The 19,194-nt window shown below is 43.2% G+C and overlaps 2 protein-coding genes across 2 annotated transcripts in view; one reads left to right on the top strand and one right to left on the bottom strand.

Annotated features, from left to right (window-relative positions):
* The window catches only part of LOC149440572 (olfactory receptor 2A12-like), a 17,395-nt gene extending 13,473 nt beyond the window's left edge, over positions 1-3,922 (top strand). Inside the window, exon 2 of the mRNA XM_089658451.1 lies at positions 2,952-3,922. Within this exon, the coding sequence (XP_089514577.1) occupies positions 2,952-3,922 (971 nt within the window). The remainder of the gene's footprint in view (positions 1-2,951) is intronic.
* A 9,851-nt stretch (positions 3,923-13,773) lies between these two features.
* Positions 13,774-14,538, bottom strand: LOC149440571 (olfactory receptor 5V1-like; the record flags this gene model as incomplete). The annotated part of the gene is made up of 1 exon (XM_089658432.1): positions 13,774-14,538. A coding segment is annotated over one exon (765 nt), but the record flags the coding sequence as incomplete, so codon positions are not given.
* Positions 14,539-19,194: the final 4,656 nt, after the last annotated feature.

The following is a 19,194-nucleotide window of genomic DNA, read 5'->3' as shown; positions in this document are numbered from 1 at the left end:
TCAACCTACATACAGTATAGGGACGGTTTAGTCTTGACACAGGTGCAAGGTAGTTGTTGTTTAGGTTCAGGTAAAGGTTCAGTATAATGCAGTATAGGGTTGGTAAGGAGGCAGTCTAGGTTTGGGATAAGTCGGGTATAGAGTGCAGTATGGGTGCGGTATGGATTAGGTACACTTGGTGTCCTGCTCTCAGTGGCTCAGTTTCTGCTAGCAGTGTAAATAATGGGTGGACAACCCTTCCACCAGTTCCCAGGATGCTGCTGTAGACACTTGCTGTAAAAAGCCCCCCCTTCAGTTTCTCACTGAAAGCCTTCAGTGATCAGCCGTGGGATGCAGAGGGTGAGTGGATGCAACAGATTCTCTGGCAGTGGTGCAGGATCTGTGATATCAGAAGTGCAGCACTACCCCGGTCATCCTCACTCTAAGACTTAGGCTTGCATCCCTGCTGGCAAGTAAATACTCAGATAGAGGTGCTCAGATCTCTCTCTCCTCAACTCCAAGAGGCAGAACTTTCCCAGCCAGGTTAACAAAAATCCTCTCCCTACTCCTCCTACCGCACAGTGTCCATTGGGATCTGTAGTCCAAAGAGTCTATTCGCCCCATTATATGGACGCTGTCTCACACTACCACTCCCAAGATTCTCAGTGCTCTGAATAGAAGTCTATGGGCTTGCTTTCCCCCTGCTGGTCAGGAGAGAATGATGCAGCATAACATCGGTATCTCAGTAGAGAGAGAGAAGTATGAAAGGCAATGTCTCCTTCTCCATATTTCTGTAGTCCACCACATGGCTAAATAGGTTTTGGACAAAATTATGGAAACACCAGGTAAAAGAACAAAATTGTTACCTAATATGTTATTGGACCACCTTTGGCATCCAAGAATGCCTGAATTATCCTGGTAATTGACAAATAAAAGTCTTGGATGGTGTACGTATAATAGAATCTAATACCACTCTTCATGCAAAAATTGCTCAGAATTGCACAGAAATGCCAGAGGTGGAAAATGAGCCCAAACCTTGTACTCCAAAATTGACCATAGTGGCTCTATGATATTGAGGTCTGGTGACTGCTGTGGCAGTGGAAGGTGCAAGACTTTATCTGCGTGCTTGTCAGAGCATGATTTGACAACACCAGCTCTTTGAATTGGAGCATTATCCTCTTGGTAAATGGAGCTTTCTTCGGGAAACAATGTCTGAAGCATGGGGTACACATGATCGCCATAATTTGTACATAATCGCTGGCAGTGACTCTACCTTTCAAAGTGATGATAGGGCCTGCAGAATACCAAGATATGGCTGCCCAAACCATGATTCCTCCATACCACGCTTTACCGTTGGCACAAGACAGATCTGGTTGTAAGCTTGGGATGGTGTTCGCCACACATAAACACTTCCAGTGGTTGGGACCAGTGTGAAGCTCAATTCATCGGACCATATTAGTCTTCCATTGATCGATAGTCCACGATTTATATGTGTTGCACAACTCACTCCTCTTCTGAGCATTAATATCAGCCACAAGTGGTTTGGCAATTGCAGCTCGCCCATGAATGTTTTGCTTATGGAGTTCCCTCTGCAGAGTTTTTGTGGACACGGGCTTTGGAAGACTGAGATTAAGCTCTGCAGTTACTTTTGCAACAGTTGTTTCTTATTCCCGGTCACAATTCTGCGCAATTGTCTCTTTCGGTCAGCTTACCATGACGACCGTGCTTATGCTTATCAGACGACATTTTCCTGGAAACTGCATAGGCTGTCATCACATTTGTCATGTCACGAGGTACATTGGCAACTTCAGTCACAGAGGCACCAGCCAAGTGGGCACCAACAATTTGCCCTCTTTGAAGCTCAGTAAGCTCTCACATGACTCCATCTTACTTGCAAAACATGCAGTAAATGAGGAAAGTAATGCTTCCAACCTGTTAGCTAGGTGTCTCATCACACAGAGAAAGCAAAAGGATGTTACATCACTTCCGCTTTCAATGCAAAACATGTCGTCACTTTCACACCTGCAAATCATGTAGTGTTTCCATATTTTTGTTCAACTCCTGTATATATTTATTTATATTGGTAAAGTGAGGAATGGGGAGTGTGGCCATTTTTGCTGAAAACTGTATCAAGGAATTGCTTCTCCCATCGATCTAAGTGGTGTAGATGAATGTGTCTCCTCATGCCTATGGTGCCCATATACTGTATCTGGTAGTTTTCCAACAGCAGAAGCTCCAGACCACACGTGTTATTAAAAAAATGAGTCGGAGACTGAAGGGTTCTATGGACCACCTCTGGGAATAGCAGTGGTCTCTGTCTGTGGATAGAGAGAAAACAGGTGGCGCACACACCTAGTGCATTATCCAAGGTTTATTGTAGGAATGAAATAATAAAAACATACTCACAAACGAAGCATGTATCTAAAAAGCATAGAAAAATGACAATGGCCACAACGGCGGGCAAGGTGTTCTCACTGTCAGTGCAGTCAAATGTCTGACGCGTTTCCGGGACAAATCCCTTTCCTCAGAGCTGATGACCAACCTCTGATGCTGATGTATGGTGTATGGACAGAAAGAGCCTCGCTGTTGATGCCGTGCTGTCCTATGTATTGGGATAGCTTCTCTCTCCTATTCTGCCCCTTCCCCTGGACAACATCATTCCTTGCTGCTGTTTCCACTTTTGATCTTCCACCTTGTCATCCCCATCCTCTCATTTGTAGAGAAGAGGACAGAGAAGGTGTTCTTTAGTCCTAACTCAAATTCTGTTTTTGGATATCAGTGCTGCTCCTCCATAGATCTAACACAGCGAGTGAGGGTTGATACCCTGGGACAGGTGAGAAAAAACCTGAAAAAAAAAAAATCACCACACAATAACATCTAAGGGCTATTTACATTTTAGTGCCTAGGTTTAGATACACTTTAGCCTTACATATCATGCTGGATGCTAAAATATTAACCATCACTTTTTTCACAGGGGTCACGCCAATGGAATGAAACAGTTGTTGTAGATGTCCTGATTGTTGGGTTTGATTGGTTTAATGAGTACAGAATTCCACTTTTCCTTTTCTTATTGATTATCTACACCATTACCTGCATTGAGAACCTTCTGATCATTTATCTAGTATGGAAGAACCCTCGTCTCCACTCTCCCATGTACTTTCTGATCAGCAATTTATTCCTTTGTGACCTGGTTGGTACCACAAGCATTGATCCGTCGGTGATGCAAATCATCCTATGGGGAAAAAGTGTTGTTCCCTATGTTGGTTGTGTCTTCCAGATGAATATAGTGAATGTTGTTCTATTTTTTGAGACTTTCCTGCTGACTGTGATGTCCTATGACCGATATTTGGCAATCTGTTTTCCATTGAGATATTCTGCTCTCATGCACAATAGACTCTGCCTGTATCTTGTCATTGGCTTGTGGTTGTTTTCATTTGCACTTGTGGCAGTTTGTTTTTACTTAATTATGTGCCTACAATTTTGTGCCCCTGTTATCATCAATTATTATTTTTGTGAATACACTGCATTCTCAGGACTGGCGTGCGTTATGTCAAACACAATACCCCTCTACATATATGGCTGGGTCTTGAGTTATCTGATTAATATACCTTTTGGGTTTATTGTCTTGTCCTATCTACTGATCATAATCTCCATCCTGAGGATTAAGTCAGCAGCCGGGAGACGGAAAGCTTTCTTTACCTGCAGCTCCCATCTGCTGGTGATGTCTTTATATTTTGGAATACCATTTGCTACAATTGCACTGATCATGACTGATACATGGAGTGACAGTGTTTATAACGGACTCACTTTTGTATACTATTTGATTCTTCCCTTGTTGAACCCCATCATTTACACTTTAAGGAATCAGGACATTCATAAAGCTTTAAAGAAATCAGTAAATGACATGAAAGAATATTGTGCTATTAAAGTGCGTTCAAGATAAGGAAAGTTACAAGCTGGTGGACACGAGTATTATACTAGTATTATAGGGCATGAATTTATTGGGTTGTATGGTAGTGTATTATATGCAGTGTTCCCCTGTCTGACATCCAAAGAGAATCCTTGGTGCCTGTTTACCTGATGTATCTGAAGCCATAATAGCCTATTATTTGATAATCCTTTTTTTTGTGTTTCTTTAGCTGGTCCGGGAATGTTGCCTTTGTTAAGTTCCCTGTGGATTGGTTTTGTGGATCTTCATGTTGGATACTGAGTTTCATTATTACTTTTGAAGCTGCAGTTATGTGTTGTTTGACCACAATCCTTTTTAGGGTTAACAATCTGTCATTCAATTTCTGTCTCATATTCTTCTTCCCCAATGGGGTCTTGCCTTGCTTGGTGGAGACTGGTGCTCTTGGAGTCTTGTCATGCTTGGTAGAGATTGATGCTCTTTGAGTTTTTCCATGATAGGTAGAGACTGGTGCTCTTAGAGTCTTGCCATGCTAAATAGAGATTGGTGCTCTTGGAATCTTGCCATGCTTGGTGGAGACTGTTGCTTTTGGAGTCTTGCCAAATTTGATGGTGAATGGTGCTCTTGGAGTTTTTCCTTGCTTGTTAGAGACTGGCATTCTTGGAGTCTTGCCACGTTTGGTGGAGATTTATGCTCTTGAAGTCCTGCTGTCACGATATAAGGTCTGGGTCAGAGACCAGTTGCTACAGCAGTTGTAAGGCTTACCTGAAACCAGCAGGATTGGTACACCAGCGGCCCACCCTGGGAATGACGCGGGCTCACCTGAGGTGCGGGGTCTAAGCATCCACCGGTCTTCCCCAGAGCTTCTAATGGTGGAGATGGATTTGGCTGCGTGTGAATGCCAGGTCAAAGATCTCAGGATCACCCCACCAGGGAATGAGTAGGCTGGAAACCAAAAGCGGATCAAACAGTTCAGGGATCAAACAGAAGCGGAGTCAGTCACAAGCCAAGGGTCGGTCACCAATGGTAGTAGATAGGATGAGGCAGAATCGTAGTCAGTAGCAAGCCAAAGATTGGTAACGTAGATGAAGACAGCAGCAGGAACAGTAAGCGGGATATTGGCTGGTAAGGCACAATAATCTGGCAAGGAGGAAGTGCATGAACATGGCTTTTATAAGGAAGTTCATGGGAGGAGCAAGGAGTTCAAGGTTCAAGAGAAATCAAGGAACAAGGCAGGATTATCCAAGAATTGTCAAGGGAGCTGTCAAGCATTCCAGATAGATCAGTGAGAAGAGACATTGCTTCCCACTGCAAAAGGACCAGGTTCGATCCCAGGCTCTGACACTTGCCATGCTTGGTGGAGACTGTGGCTCTTGGAGTCCTGCAATGCCTGGTGGAGATGGTTGCTCTTGGAGTCTTGCCATGCCTGGTGAAGACTTTCTCCTGGAATCTTACCATGCTTGGTGGAGACTGTTGCTCTTGGAGTCTTGCCATGCTTGGTGGAAACTGTTGCTCTTGGAGTCTTGCCAAGTTTGGTGCTGACTGTTGCTATTGGCATCTTGCCATGCTTAATGGAGACTCTTGAATCATCGAACAATTTGCTTGTTCTTTTATAGATACTCCTATTTGGAAGTCAGTAAATTGAGTGACTTGTCAGACTACACATACAAACCATTGCCAAACACTTGGAATAAACTGGCATATAAACTAGAGAATATAAACAAGGAAAAGATAAACAAATGATAATCATAACTTTTTCAGTGTAACCTACACAAATAAAAGGAAGCCCTAAAATAGCGGTGGTTCTCATTTTTGTGTCCACCTCCTATAGGTATAAGTACGGGCTTATCCATCTACGAACCTTGGGGTAGGAAGTAGGGAAGTAGGGAACTTTGTTGAAGATTATTTTTAGAGAATATCTCTTACACCCAGCTCCTCTCCTGCTGCTGCTTCTCCACCACCACAAATACCAACAATGCCAGGCAGGAAAAATGACAGCCAGGATTTTCTATATATCACATATCAGGAGTGGCCATCAAAATGTCCTATGTGGATGCAGATGCATCAGCTAAATCAACCTTACAAGCAAAAAAAAAAGGTTTTTGTAATAACAAAGGGGTTAAATAGGAATACATTTTTAAGTATAATCAACCTTTATTGAAAATGACCTTCCTTCTCCCCTTTAACTAATTTTGTTGTGTTGATTTTGTTTCTATATTTTACAATGTAGTATTTATGTAGTTATTAATGTTACTTTAGTATTTACTCATTATGTTTATTTTTTTATTTATTTTTCTTTAGTGTTGCAATAAAATATAGCAAAATTGAAATAAAAGCTTTTTTTAATAGGGAAATGCATTTTCAAACACACTAAACAAGTAGTGTTTGGGGAAATTTGTATAGAAGGTCATAGTGGCAAAACTTCTCATCTGGCAGTTGTTGCCACAATAATAATTGCTAGCAACATAGAATTAAATTTGTGAAGAGTGACACCTACTTAGGCTACTATACCGTTTATTGAGAAAATACAAAAAACTTAAATATATATAAGAAAAATGCCCAGATAAACAAAAGTAGCAAGCACTGGCTCCTGCTCCAAAAGAAGTATACAAGTAATAATAATTATCACTTCCCCACAGCTGATTCTAAGAAGTATTATAGATACTATAGTAGAACACATTTAGAATGGATGTTGAAACTCTTAACTTGTTTTGTTCATGGGTTCTTTTCTGTTGTTTTTCTTTTCTGGGAAAGGATGTTCATCCCGTCTCACCTGCTAACCATTTGTAACACCCTACAGAAATACTATTTGCAGATGGCAGCATCCTGTAGCACAGTTGCCAAGACTCTGCTGGAAATCTTCATGGAATTTCTAGGCTGATTTGTAGGACTTCACTGTCTGACATGGAGCTAACAAACTACATTTTCCAGAGGAGCTGGCAGATGGGCAGGGGCAGATAAATACAGAACCCTGGGAACAGGAGGATAGAAAGTGGACAGGGAGAGAGCTGGAGAGCATGTGTGAGGAAAGGATTGTGCAGGATGCTGGAGGTCCCAGACGGGCCAGACCATGGAGAGTGTAGGGGAAAGGGAGAGTTGATGACCATCGACACTGCTGACACTGTGGACAAGGTTGGTGGACAGCACTGTGAGTAGAAAGGTTGGAGGGCTTCTATCCTGAGTGATCTCTGAAGGAGGAACCATGAGGAAATGTGGGCCCACATCTACAGAAAGACTTTCTGCCACCTGACTGAGACCATGGACTGGGTGACAGAATTCCATCCCTCCTCCCCAGTGACTAAATCCCAAATAAACCAATAAATAAATACAAGGTGCTTAAACAACAATAGTGCTAAAAATAGCACATATACAATGCCATGAAACTGTGTATACAGTGACATTGCATAATACAATATATATATATATCCCAATAATTGTGCAAACATATAAAAGTAAAAAAAAATTGAAAGTTCCAAAAAACCCCCAAAGAAATCCTCTTCGGCATCTGGTGTACACTCACACATTTGTTCACCGGTACACATTTGTGATTTTGCTAGCAGCAGCCAGTCTAATTGATCAGTTCTCTGTGCAGGTTGTACTCACACACTGCAGCTAATTAGCCACTAGGATTGCTTTTACATGAAATCCAATCGCAGGCTGAAAAAACAGATACCAGGATGATGCCTGCAGCTGTAGGCATCATCGTGGTATAACCATTCTAAGTCCAGTGATGTACCAGTACGTCGCTGGTCCTTGTTGGGTATATATGCTATGTTCTTTTTTTTTATATGCAGCCTGTGGACTGAATGAAAAAAAGAGAAGAAATTTCTGCCAGAAAGTGTGTGGTATGCCCACCATTAGAATATACCGCCCTGCATGCAACCACTTCTAATGGTGGGCACACATTAGGTCACACGGTGCCACATGCGCCAATTCCAAGATTGTACAAATGTCTAAATAGTGGCACGCTTGAATAAAAATTGTCCACATATAAGTGGTACCCCATATGGAAAAAGGATGACACCAAGTCCCAAACTATCTTGCCACTGCTCCCCATGTAGTCTAGGCATCCGGGGGCTCCACGTGACTATCTTTTCCCTCATAAATCCAAAACTTACATGTATAGCCTTTTGCCCTCTCATAGGTCTTCTACATCTTGACCCCATATCTGGCATGCTTGCTGTGGAGAAATTGTTTAAATACAAGCCTCGCATGTTCCCCCTACCCAGAAATGCAAAATCATGCATATATATGTGAATTTGCGCACCCGTGTCGCCGTGTAGCAGTATATATGCTATACAGTGGCTAAGTGGTTAAATAGGAGTCAGTACACACCTGCCATCATTTAAAGTGTTTCTGATTAACCCCAAATAAAGTTCACCTGTTCTAGTTGGTCTTTCCTGACATTTTCTTAGTCACATCCTACAGCAAAAGCCATGGTCCACAGAGAGCTTCCAAAGAATCAGAGGGATCTCATTGTTAAAATGTATCAGTCAGGAGAAAAGTACAAATGAATCTCCAAGGCATCAGATATACATAGTTACATAGTTAGTCTGGCTGAAAAAAGACAAAAGTCCATCCAGTTCAACAACTGAAAAAAAAAAGTTATAATCCTATACATACAGCTGATCCAGAGGAAGGCAACAAAACCCAGCAAAGCATGATTCAATTTGCTCCTGCAGGGAAAAAAAATTATTTCCTGATCCCCCAAGAGGCAATCAGATATTCTCTGGATCAACTTTACCTATAAATGTTATATCCAGTTATATTCTGTGTATCCAAGAAAGAATCCAGGACTTTCCTACAGCAATCCACTGAGCTGGCCACAACCAACTCTTGAGGGAGTCTATTCCACATTCTCACAGCTTTCACTGTGAAGAAACCTTTCCGTGTTTGGAGATTACATTTCTTTTTCTCCAGATGTAAAGAGCGCCCCCTTGTCCTCTGTGATGACCTCAGGGTGAATAACTACACAGAGTTCACTATATGAACCACTGATGTATTATACATGGAGATCATATCCCCCTTATGTATTATACATGGAGATCATATCCCCCCCTTATGTATTATACATGGAGATCATATCCCCCCCTTATGTATTATACATGGAGATCATATCCCCCCTTATGTATTATACATGGAGATCATATCCCCCCCCTTATGTATTATACATGGAGATCATATCCCCCTTATGTATTATACATGGAGATCATATCCCCCTTATGTATTATACATGGAGATCATATCCCCCCCCCTTATGTATTATACATGGAGATCATATCCCCCCCTTATGTATTATACATGGAGATCATATCCCCCCTTATGTATTATACATGGAGATCATATCCCCCTTATGTATTATACATGGAGATCATATCCCCCCCTTATGTATTATACATGGTGATCATATCCCCCCTTATGTATTATACATGGAGATCATATCCCCCCTTATGTATTATACATGGAGATTATATCCCCCCTTATGTATTATACACGGTGATCATATCCCCCTTATGTATTATACATGGAGATCATATCCCCCTTATGTATTATACATGGAGATCATATCTCCCCTTATGTATTATACATGGTGATCATATCCCTCCTTATGTATTATACATGGAGATCATATCCCCCTTATGTATTATACATGGTGATCATATCCCCCTTATGTATTATACATGGAGATCATATCCCCCCCCCTTATGAATTATACATGGAGATCATATCCCCCTTATGTATTATACATGGAGATCATATCCCCCCCCCTTATGAATTATACATGGAGATCATATCCCCCCTTATGTATTATACATGGTGATCATATCCCCCCTTATGTATTATACATGGAGATCATATCCCCCTTATGTATTATACATGGAGATCATATCCCCCTTATGTATTATACATGGAGATCATATCCCCCCCTTATGTATTATACATGGTGATCATATCCCCCCTTATGTATTATACATGGAGATCATATCCCCCCTTATGTATTATACATGGTGATCATATCCCCCCTTATGTATTATACATGGAGATCATATCCCCCCTTATGTATTATACATGGAGATCATATCCCCCCTTATGTATTATACATGGTGATCATATCCCCCTTATGTATTATACATGGAGATCATATTCCCCCCCCTTATGTATTATACATGGAGATCATATCCCCCCTTATGTATTATACATGGAGATCATATCCCCCTTATGTATTATACATGGAGATCATATCCCCCCTTATGTATTATACATGGAGATCATATCCCCCCTTATGTATTATACATGGAGATCATATCCCCCCTTATGTATTATACATGGTGATCATATCCCCCCTTATGTATTATACATGGAGATCATATCCCCCCTTATGTATTATACATGGAGATCATATCCCCCTTATGTATTATACATGGAGATCATATCCCCCCTTATGTATTATACATGGAGATCATATCCCCCCTTATGTATTATACATGGTGATCATATCCCCCTTATGTATTATACATGGAGATCATATCCCCCCCCCCCTTATGTATTATACATGGAGATCATATCCCCCCTTATGTATTATACATGGAGATCATATCCCCCCTTTTGTATTATACATGGAGATCATATCCCCCTTATGTATTATACATGGAGATCATATCCCCCCTTATGTATTATACATGGAGATCATATCCCCCCCCCCCCCTTATGTATTATACATGGAGATCATATCCCCCTTATGTATTATACATGGAGATCATATCCCCCCCTTATGTATTATACATGGTGATCATATCCCCCCCTTATGTATTATACATGGAGATCATATCCCCCCCTTATGTATTATACATGGAGATCATATCCCCCCTTATGTATTATACATGGAGATCATATCCCCCTTTAATCTCCCCTTCTTAAGAGAGAATACATTCAGTTCCTCTTTCCTCATAGCTGATCTCCTCCATGCCTCTTATCAGTTTAGTTGCCCTTCTCTGTACTTTCTCCAGTTCCCCAATGTTCTTTTTATGAATTGGTGCCCAAAACTGAACTACATATTCCAGATGAGGTCTTACTAATGATTTGTACCGGGAGGGGGGGGGGAATCTCTTTCTCTCTGGAGTCTATACCTCTCCTAATACAAGAGAGGATTTTGCTCACTTTAGAAACCGCAGCTTGGCATTGCTGCCATTATTAAGCTGCTGATCTACCAGAATTCCCATATCATTTTCCACCATTAATTCCACCAGTTGTACCCCCCCTAGTATGTATGATGCATATTCTTAGACCCCAAGTGCAGAACCTTACATTTATCAACATTAATCTCATTTGCCACATAGTTGCCCAATTAAACAGTGCATTGACTGACATGTGGAAGGCAGTGCTGAGGTGTGTGATGGTGACGCATGGGGCAGCAAGCTATGGCATCCAGAAAGTCTGGCAAGAGCAAGAAGGGTGATCCTTACTCTTTCTATTCTGGGAAGAGCATTGTGCTCAACACATGACTGCACTTTTTCTCCAAAAAGAGTTTTGTCCTCTACCACTGTGGACTTTGTGATATTCTAATGCTGTTGTGCCCTGTCTGTAACCACATTAATATGGAGAAAGCGCCTTGGGTGAGATGCAGGGACTGCCAAGCTTTTTTGTTTGTGATGGTGCCAGAAAGGTTACATCAAGGGACCTGAGGGTATCCTGGGAAGAAGGCTCCATGTGGGAGGAGATGTTAGAGCAGATAACATCCTTGTCTGATGATGCTGCTCCAGAAGGTTCCACTCTTCTAGGGTGGCAGAGTCTAGCTCCCCTGACATGGCAGGAGTTGAGCCATGGGTACTCAAAACTCAAAAGTGAGCCACCTGAGACTGCACCAGTAAGTGAACTATCCAATCAAACAGTGGCCTGTAACATGCCTGTGGCAAATTATCCGCAGCAGAGCAATCACCTGAGAAACCTGAGCAAGGGGCTGAGGACAATCTAGAGCCATAGTTATGTGCACTGGGCTCGGTATCTGAGGAAGAAGTCACAGAAAAGTTAAAGTCTCCTTCATCTGAGTTATCTGCTAAGGCTGAGGTGATTTCTGTGGATAGCTGAATGCCCTATATGAAGAGGAATGTTCTCCTGGGTGTGTAACCCACACTGTTACTCCAGCACTGGGGAGATATGGAACTGGAGGAATCCCTGGCACCAGTGGAAGCTATACCCCCTCTGCCGAGCACCCTAAGGTCAGAGAGCTCTGACTCATATGGTTTTAGATCTGTACCGGCTGCCCCATTACAGGAGTAAACTGTGCCAATCCAAGCCCCTTTTGCTTAGTTGCCTCATTGCAATATTACTTAATTGAACTGATCCAGGAAGAGTATGACCTCCATTCCCACTACATTCATAAGGGACTGTTTTAGCTAACCGTTCTGTCATTGCACATGGCCTACCACTTGTTGCCTGAGTTGATGTTGATCCCAGTTGCTTCCACGTTGTTATAAACCCACTAACAGTTGAGCGTGGAATATTTAGTAGCCAGGAAATGTCACAGATGGACTTATTGCACAGGTGGCAACCTATCATGGTACCACGCTTGGATTCATTGAGCATCTAAGAGCGACCCATTCTTTCACAAATGTTTGTAGAAGCAGTCTGCATGCCTAGGTGCTTGGTTTTACATATCTGTGGCTATGGAGGTGATTGGAACACCTGAATCCAATGATTTGGAGGGGTGTCCCAATACTTTTGGCAATATAGTGTATTTTCTTGGCACTAGGTGTACCTAATAAAGTGGGTGAGTAAATATTTCACCCCATATCTGTCCCAGAAGGAGCCATCTCTCCATGATAAATATCTATAGTTGTTGGTTAATACCACAAAGGGGGGTTAGGAGAGTAAGTGGCCTCCCCATAAGCAAAATTCAGAAAGTGGGCTATAAGCTCATCTCTTGGGGGTACAAAACCCGGGTGCTACTACTGGAAATGTAAAGCACACAGTGGAACTTTCTTCCACATGTTTGGCACTTGTTCTCTTGCAGTAAATGTGACTTTTTGAATTTCGTGAGGAGTATCTGATATAATATAATAGACCTGGGAGATGATCCAAATGCCTACTTTTTCATACTACTCCTCTCTCTACTAAGAAATACCAGAAAAATCTTACTTATTCACCTACACAATACAGCAAGAGCCTGCATTCCTACTCTATGGAAACAGACTACCTCCCTTCAATGGGCCAATGGTTCTCCAGAATTAACAACATTATACATACTGTATGTACGACATCACCTCTTTGCTCTGTAAACATGAAGAGAAATTCAATCACACTTGGTACTATTGGGTAGACTTTCAATACTATCCCAGAGTAGCAATCAGTAGCAATTGTAAATTGACAGTAGCAATTGTGACTTGTCTCTTCATTCCTGCTCTGTAAACACACTACCCCCCTCAATGGGCCAATGGTTCTCCAGAATTAACAACACTATGCATATGTAGGACCTCACCTCCATGCTTTGTAAGCATGAAGAGAAATTCTATCACACTCGGTTCTATTGGGGAGACTTTCAATGCTCTCTAGAGTAACAATCATATTTGTGGCTTGTCGCCCCCTTTTCCAACCTATCTTAGACCACCAGGTCTCCCTGTTTTCACCTCTCCTGCAGTTCTTAGTGTTCTCACACTCTCCCCTTATGGGCTGCAATTGTACGGTCTATGCATAATTGTTCCCATCTGCTCCTCAACTTGAATACGTGGAACTATTTGCTTTTAGTTCAATACTGAGGCTAGGTCTTGCACTGAACCATGCTATAGATGCTTGTTATCATGCTGCCAAGCAAATTGGAAAGTTACTTTAGATGAAGATGTAAACCATATATAACATTTTGTACAATATCGTACAAATTTATTTGTTGTGTCCTAACAATAAACGGTTTTCATTTTACTTAACGCGGCCTGCAGAGCTTTGTGAATATCTTGATTCCTTAAAGTGTAAATGATGGGGTTGATCATTGGCGTCACAGAAAAGTATGCGAAGGACAATCCTTTGTAGACATTGAGATATTGATCACTCCTCGGAATCACATATAGGCAAAAAAGAGCAGTGTAATATATAGTCACTACAAGGAGGTGTGAGCTGCAGGTAGAGAAGGCTTTCTGCCTTCCCTCCGATGTCTGTATCCTGAGGATTGTGAATATAATAAAGACGTAGGACAGAACAATCAATACAAATGGTAAAATAGTTACTATAATGCTGACTGAAAAGCCAATTAAAACAACAGGCGTTATGTCTGAACATGCAAGGGAAACATAAGGGGTGAAGTCACAGTAAAAATGATCGATGGTCAGAGGACCACAAAATTCAAGATTTATTACAAAGTAAAATATAGCCATAATGAATGTAAGTGAAATAAACCAAAACACAATAATTAAATAGAAGCAGAGTCTATTGTGTATGAGAACGGAGTATCTGAGAGGTTTACAAATGGCCAAATATCGGTCGTATGACATCAGAGTGAGCAGCAAGGTCTCAACAATTGTTACGGCTCCAGATACACTTAACTGGACAGAACAGCCAATATGGGAGATGGTGGGTCTTCCTGAGAGCATGTGGTGCAATATCAGGGGCACCAGATCCGTCGTATAGAGAAATTCACAGAGAAACAAATTTCCAATCAGGACGTACAGTTGTGACCAAAATTATTCAACCCCCAATGCTGTAAAGGGGTTTAGGGACTATAGTGTACATTTGGAATTGTATTCAGAATCAAATCCTACAAGGACGTTGTAACTACCCAAATGCAACTAAAATGACATCAATTGTTTATGTAATACAGTAGTAAATGGTTCTTATGTGGTTTCTTCATTGCCACAATTATTCAACCCCTTAAAGACTACCACTCTGAAGAACAGAGGTTCATACAGGTGCTTTCCATCAGGTATTGAAAACACCTGTGGATGTCACCGAGCAGCAATCAAGCATAATAAGCACCAATTAGGCAGCTTTAAAATGACTGTGATACTCAGCTCCTTCTAGACATTTACTGGTGTGGTTACAAACATGGTGAAGGCAAGAGAATGGTCCAGGAAGACAAGAGAAGAGGTGATTTCTCTTCACAGGAAGGGCAATGGCTATAAGAAGATTGCAAAGATGTTAAACATACCAAGAGACACCTTAGGAAGCATCATTCGCAAATTCAAGGCAAAGGGCACTGTTGAAACGCTACCTGGTCGTGGCAGAAAGAAGATGCTGACTTCGACTGCTGTGCGCTACCTGAAGCGTAGAGTGGAGAGAAGTCCCCGTGTGACTGCTGAGGAACTGAGAAAAGATTTGTCAGATGTGGGTACAGAAGTTTCAGCCCAGACAATAAGACGCACACTGCGTAATGAAGGCCTCCGTGCCAGAACTCCCAGGCGTACCCCCTTGCTGTCTCCAAAGAATAAGAAGAGTCGACTGCAGTATGCCAAAAGCCATGTGGACAAACCACAAAAGTTGTGGGATAGTGTTCTGTGGACTGATGAAACAAAATTAGAACTGTTTGGGCCCATGGATCAACGCTATGTTTGGAGGAGGAAGAACAAGGCCTATGATGAAAAGAACACCTTGCCTACTGTGAAGCATGGTGGAGGGTCAATCATGCTTTGGGGCTGTTTTGCTTCTGCAGGTACAGGGAAGCTTCAGCGTGTGCAAGGTACCATGAATTCTTTTCAGTACCAGGAGATATTGGATGGAAACGTGATGCAGTCCGTCACACACCTGAGGCTTGGGAGACGTTGGACCTTTCAACAGGACAATGATCCCAAGCATACCTCCAAGTCCACTAGAGCATGGTTGCAGAGGAAAGGCTGGAACATTTTGGAGTGGCCATCGCAGTCACCAGACTTAAATCCGATTGAGAACCTCTGGTGGGACTTAAAGAAAGCAGTTGCAGTGCGCAAGCCTAAGAATGTGACTGAACTGGAGGCCTTTGCCCATGAAGAATGGGCGAAGATACCCGTAGATCGCTGCAAGACACTTGTGTCAAGCTATGCTTCACGTTTAAAAGCTGTTATAACTGTAAAAGGATGCTGTACTAAGTACTAAGATTGAATGTCACTTGGGGGTTGAATAAAACTGATAATGCTGTGAGCACAGAAAAGACATTTGTGGTTATTTCATTATAACTGTTATGTTATATTTGTCTGACCTACAAGTGCCTCTTTAATGTAAATGTAAGCAAGATGACTGAATGATCAAAAGCAATGTCAAACTGGCCAAAACACTCAATTTCAGTGGGGGTTGAATAATTTTGGTCACAACTGTACATGGGACAATGGAGACGAGAGCTTACACATACTAAAAATATAATCAGGAGGTTCTCAATGCAAGTCAATGTGTATATGATCAATAAAAGAATGAAGAGAGGAATTATGTAGTCAGTGAGGTTCTCGAATCCAACAATCAAGACTTCAACATTGAGTGTTTGATTTTTTTGATGTGCCATCTGTGAAAGGAATTGACGGACAGTTATTAAGTTGTAACTTACTAGTCACAGCAATCTGTTTTGCTGACTGCCGAGCTCATTAAAGCCCAACAGAGGGCATGTGGGACCTCTGCAGAAAGACAACTTCCTTTACCTAAAGAGCAAGAGTCCTTCTCTACAACATGCTGGAAGGGGCCAGGCTCTCCTGCTCTTGCTGGTGCTGCTTCTAAAGAAAACAAACCGTAAATATTTGAACACTTTTGTGATTTGATGTAGCTGGAATATTTAGTCAATTTAACAAACCTTTCACTTTTTTTCCACATTGCTCTTCTGTAAAGTCACATTTTAGTGTTTTGTCTTCAAAAAAATTCACAGCTCACCTTGAGATTCATGACTCAACAATATATTTGACCTCTATCCACAATTTTATAAAAGTGCCTTCCCTGTCTGTACACTGACCTACAATTAGTCCTCCAAGTCATAGTTTCATCTCATGTTTTGTCTTCAAAACACTTCACAACTCATCTTGAGATTCATGACCCAACAATATAGGTGACCTCCATCCACATTTATTCCAAAAGTGCCTTCTCAGCTCTTACACTTATTATTATTATTATTATACAGTATTTATAAAGCGCCAATAGTTCGCTCAGTGCTGTACATTACAAAGGGGGACAGAACATGTGACAGAACAATACCAATACAATGCAAAACATGAGGGGATCGAGGGCCCTGCTCTTTCAAGCTTACAATCTAGGAGGGAGGGGATGGTGGCACAGGAGGAGATAGCTGTGGGGGATGGAGTGGTAGGAAGAGTGGAGGAGGTCGGCAAGTTAGCAGGGGGCGGGGTAGGCTTCCCTGAAGAGATGGGTTTTCAGGGTGCGCCTAAAGGAGAGGAGAGTAGGTGATAATCTGATGGGTTGGGGCAGGGAGTTCCAGAGGATGGGTGACACCCTGGAGAAGTCCTGGAGGCGGGCATGGGAGGAGGAGACCAGGGAACTAGAGAGAAGGAGGTCTTGTGAGGAGCGGAGTGTGCGTGCTGGGCGGTACTTGGATATTAGGTCAGTGATGTAGTTCGGGGCAGTATGGTGGACAGCTTTATACGTCAGCGTTAGGATTTTGAATTTAATCCGTTGCGCAATCGGAAGCCAGTGGAGGGATTGGCAGAGGGGGGTGGCGGAAACGGAGCGGTTGGAAAGGTGAATGAGTCTGGCAGCCGTATTCAGGATGGACTGAAGCGGGGATAGCCAGCGGCGAGGCAGGCCAGTGAGGAGGGAGTTGCAGTAGTCGAGTCGTGATATGATGAGGGAGTGGATGAGCTGTTTAGTGGTTTCTGGAGTTAGGAACGTGCGGATTTTGGCGATGTTGCGGAGGTGGAGTCTGCACGAGTTTGTTAAAGAGTGGACTTGGGGCTGGAAGGATAGGTTGGAGTCCAAAATGACACCAAGTACTCTGGCCTGCGGGGCGGGTTTGATGGTGGCGTTGTTGGACATGATGGAGAAGTCAATGGGGGGTGGTGTCCGGGCTGGAAGGAAGACAAGAAACTCGGTTTTGGAGAGGTTCAGTTTAAGGAAGTGGAGCGACATCCAGTCTGATATGTCGCTCAACAGGTGTGTGATTCGGGCAGAGACCGAGGGGGTGAGGTGGGGGGTTGAGAGATAGATTTGTGTGTCGTCGGCATAGAGGTGGTAGTTGAAGCCGTGAGAGTGTATGAGTTGGCCAAGGGAGGAGGTGTAGATGGAGAAGAGAAGGGGCCAGAGGACAGAGCCTTGAGGGACCCCAACAGAGAGGGGGAGTGAGAGGGAGGTGGTGGCATTATAGGTAATGCTGAAAGAGCGTTGTGACAGGTAGGATGAGAGCCAGGAGAGAGCAGAATCTCTGAGGCCGAGGGAGTGTAGTTTTTTGAGGAGGAGGGGGTGGTCGACTGTGTCAAAGGCCGCAGAGAGGTCAAGGAGTAGGAGCACTGAATAGTGGCCATTAGCTTTGGCGGTTAGCAGGTCGTTGGAGAGTTTGAGTAAGGCGGTTATGGTGGAGTGTAGGGGACGGAAGCCGGACTGTAGGGGATCGAGGAGGTTGTTGTCGTTGAGGTGAGAGCATAGGCGGGCGTAGACTAGGCGCTCGAGGAGTTTAGATGTAAATGGAAGCAGGGAGATGGGTCTGAGGTTGTTCGGGTCATTGGGGTCCAGGGAGGGCTTTTTAAGTATGGGGGTGATGTGTGCATGTTTCAGAGGGGAAGGGAAAGTGCCGGAGGAGAGGGAGAGATTGAAGATGTGGGTGAGGGAGCGTAGGATGGAGGGGGAGGGAGGTTGTAGGAGTTGTGAGGGGATAGGGTCAAGGGGGCAGGTGGTGAGGCGGGCATCAAAGAGGATCTTGGAGACTTCTTCGATGGTAGTAAGGTCAAAGGTGCGGAGTGTTGGGGGAGCTTCAGTATGAGGAATGTAGGGTGGGGTGGGAGAGGAGGTCAGAGCAGTGGTGGGGCCGTGGGAGAGGGGTGTAGAGGGGGTAGCTGAGTGAGGGGGAAGGGGGTTGGAGGGAGTTTGAGCAGCGACGAAGTCCCTGTGGGTTATGTCGAGGGGGAGGGGGGATGAGGGGGTAGCTGTGTAAGAGGGGGTGGGTTGAGAAGGCGTGTGAGTTGCGGCAATGTCCTTGCGAATTGTGTCAATCTTGTTTTTGAAGTGATTGGCAATCTCAAGGGCAGTGAGTGAGGTGCTGGGTGGAGGTGGGGGTGGCGAGAGTAGAGAGTTGAAGGTGGAGAAGAGTCGGCGAGGATTGGAGGAGAGGGCCTTGATGAGGGTCAGGAAGTAGGCTTGTTTGGCAGTATGGAGGGAGGAGGTGTAGGTGTGGAAGGCAGATTTGTATCGGGTGAAGGCTTGTTGGG

Source organism: Staurois parvus, unplaced genomic scaffold (assembly GCF_062004578.1).
Source record: "Staurois parvus isolate SC_StPar_1 unplaced genomic scaffold, SC_StPar_1.0 ptg001068l, whole genome shotgun sequence".
In the NCBI taxonomy this organism is placed as follows: domain Eukaryota; kingdom Metazoa; phylum Chordata; class Amphibia; order Anura; family Ranidae; genus Staurois; species Staurois parvus.
This window is presented reverse-complemented; position numbering and strand designations above follow the sequence as displayed.